General features: G+C 36.3%; 1 protein-coding gene across 1 annotated transcript; it reads right to left on the reverse strand.

Moving 5' to 3' along the window:
* Nucleotides 1-116: 116 nt before the first annotated feature.
* On the reverse strand, nucleotides 117-369 carry SARC_14557 (hypothetical protein; the record flags this gene model as incomplete). Its single annotated transcript, XM_014291309.1, has 1 exon — nucleotides 117-369. A coding segment is annotated over one exon (253 nt), but the record flags the coding sequence as incomplete, so codon positions are not given.
* Nucleotides 370-2,276: the final 1,907 nt, after the last annotated feature.

Below are 2,276 nucleotides of genomic sequence, written 5' to 3' on the forward strand. Positions count from 1 at the left end.
ACACACACACACACACACACATATATATATATATATATACATTTATATATATATATATTCTAGTATATAAATATACACAACCTAAACACACAACTTTAGACTATAAGAATACATACCCAGCATATGCGGACTAATATCCATGCCCACCCAAAAGTGGCCATTCTCCGTGAGTTCCTCTCCACTCAGCCCAGTTCCGCATCCGATATCCAGTAAGTATGAAGGTATACCCTGTGGCAAGTTGAGTAACTCGAGTGCTCTCTGAGTCATAGACGTCTGAATGCTTTGCATACGAGAATTGACTGCGTATTTTTTGGCCTCAGTTGCACTGTAGAACAGTTCCGGGGGGGCCTGATGTTCGGGACGTGACATTATGAGTATGTATGTATCGGTATAATATATGTGTTATGTTCCTATGCGTGATAGTGTGTCTTTTAACTACGTAAGTACTGACACTATGATACTTGCCCCTCTATTGCTATGTATAAAGCGTTCGAATTGAACGTGAACTTCTCGTGATATAAGTGCTTCCGTGTCACACGTGCACGTCGGTGTCAGAGTGCGTTAAATAAACGTTTATGGTGACTGTCACTATGATAGCCTCAGTTCTTTTCTCGATTAAAAAACGGTTTGAATTCGATCGGTTTTGTGGCTTGATTAATTTTTAAATTTTTAATTTGGGTTGTTTTCTAAAACAACAATAATAATATTAAAATTAAAAAAATTTACAATCAATCGTTTCTGCCACACACACGACATCGGGACTTCAACGGGGTGTATTTATTGAATCTCGAGTGAGCAGTTTGTCTTGTTTGCGTTAAAACGTATAGAATCCAATTATCTTTGCGCTTACGTTCAACGTTTACTCGTTTAGACGATATGTATTTGTTTTAGTACTTTCGTGTGGATTTCAACTCACAAGGCATTGAGCCGTGAGCCAGTTTACGAAACGTTAAAAATTCAAAACAAATTGTTCAACGTTTACTGCATGATGTGGGCGCAAAACGAATCGACTTTGGGTCAGACCAATGCAAATTTTGGAACTGAAATTTTTAGACTACCTTAATAACGCAAAGAACTCTCTAGAGACCTTGAATACTAGAGCGAGATCTACCGTGACCGAAAACCAATGCCCAAAATACCGCTTCGTGTTGTCAATTTTAAAAAAGTGATGTTCAAAACAAATTCAAAATCGGATGCAAAAACAAAAACTGGAACTGACCTTATTACGTTTTACGTTGAAACGTAAAAAAATCTATATATATGTATGTACAGTACAGTCGATGTACAATTTTTTTTAAAGCGTACGTTCACAACTGTCACTGCGATATATTTAGCTCTACATACTGTAAATTCTGTACATATTCGATCCATATAATATTTTTGGTTTCTGAGTGCAATCAGCGTGCAGTATAATTTATTTGGTCCTACAAGTAACTCTACTAGAGTCCATACTAGGGAGTCTATTTAGGACAGACCAAACCGTTTAGTATGTAAATACTATGTACCATATATTCGTTTTTATAATTATTAAAAAAATACTACGTATAACGTTTTGGTTTTTTATAAAAATAAAATCTATAGTGATGACGAAGAATAAAGAGCAAAAATGGCTTTTTGAGCAGAATTTCCGAAGGCACACGGCTGAGATACCCTATGGAGTTTCTCGAGAAGTATGATATCGCCTCATATTATTGTATTCTAATAACTCAATATGTTTTAAATTATTATGTGTTGTTAGTAAGAAGCATAAACAAGAGGCATCAGGTACACTCGCTTCATGAGCTGTGACACTGTTTATACACGTAAAGGAAGTCGGTCCTGTGTATACCGAGTTTGAGTTCTCCGAACCTCCAATTTGGCTTACATATGAAGACAAACTCACACATATTGAGATGCTGCTCATTGGTTCTGGTGCATCCAATCAAGATATACATCGAAAAATATCAATGAAGCTGAAAGGTTAAGCTCTACCTGTGCAAGTGTATGCTCCATATGCATATGCGCATATATACATACTTTTATCAATAAGTATACCTATCTTATATTCCCGTTTATTGTCCTGTGCGAGTTATTCCAAACCCGTACATATCGGTGCTGGATGCTACCGATGAGGTAATTCTGGGATCCATGTTGGTCACATAACTGCACATCGATAACACTTATAAACTTATACTCACACACACAGTAAAATCAGTTCAAGCCTATTATATACATTCACACAAACACACACATACATACACTCACACATACATACAAACACACACACACATATATAT

Source organism: Sphaeroforma arctica (assembly GCF_001186125.1).
Source record: "Sphaeroforma arctica JP610 unplaced genomic scaffold supercont1.4777, whole genome shotgun sequence".
NCBI lineage: Eukaryota > Ichthyosporea > Ichthyophonida > Sphaeroforma > Sphaeroforma arctica.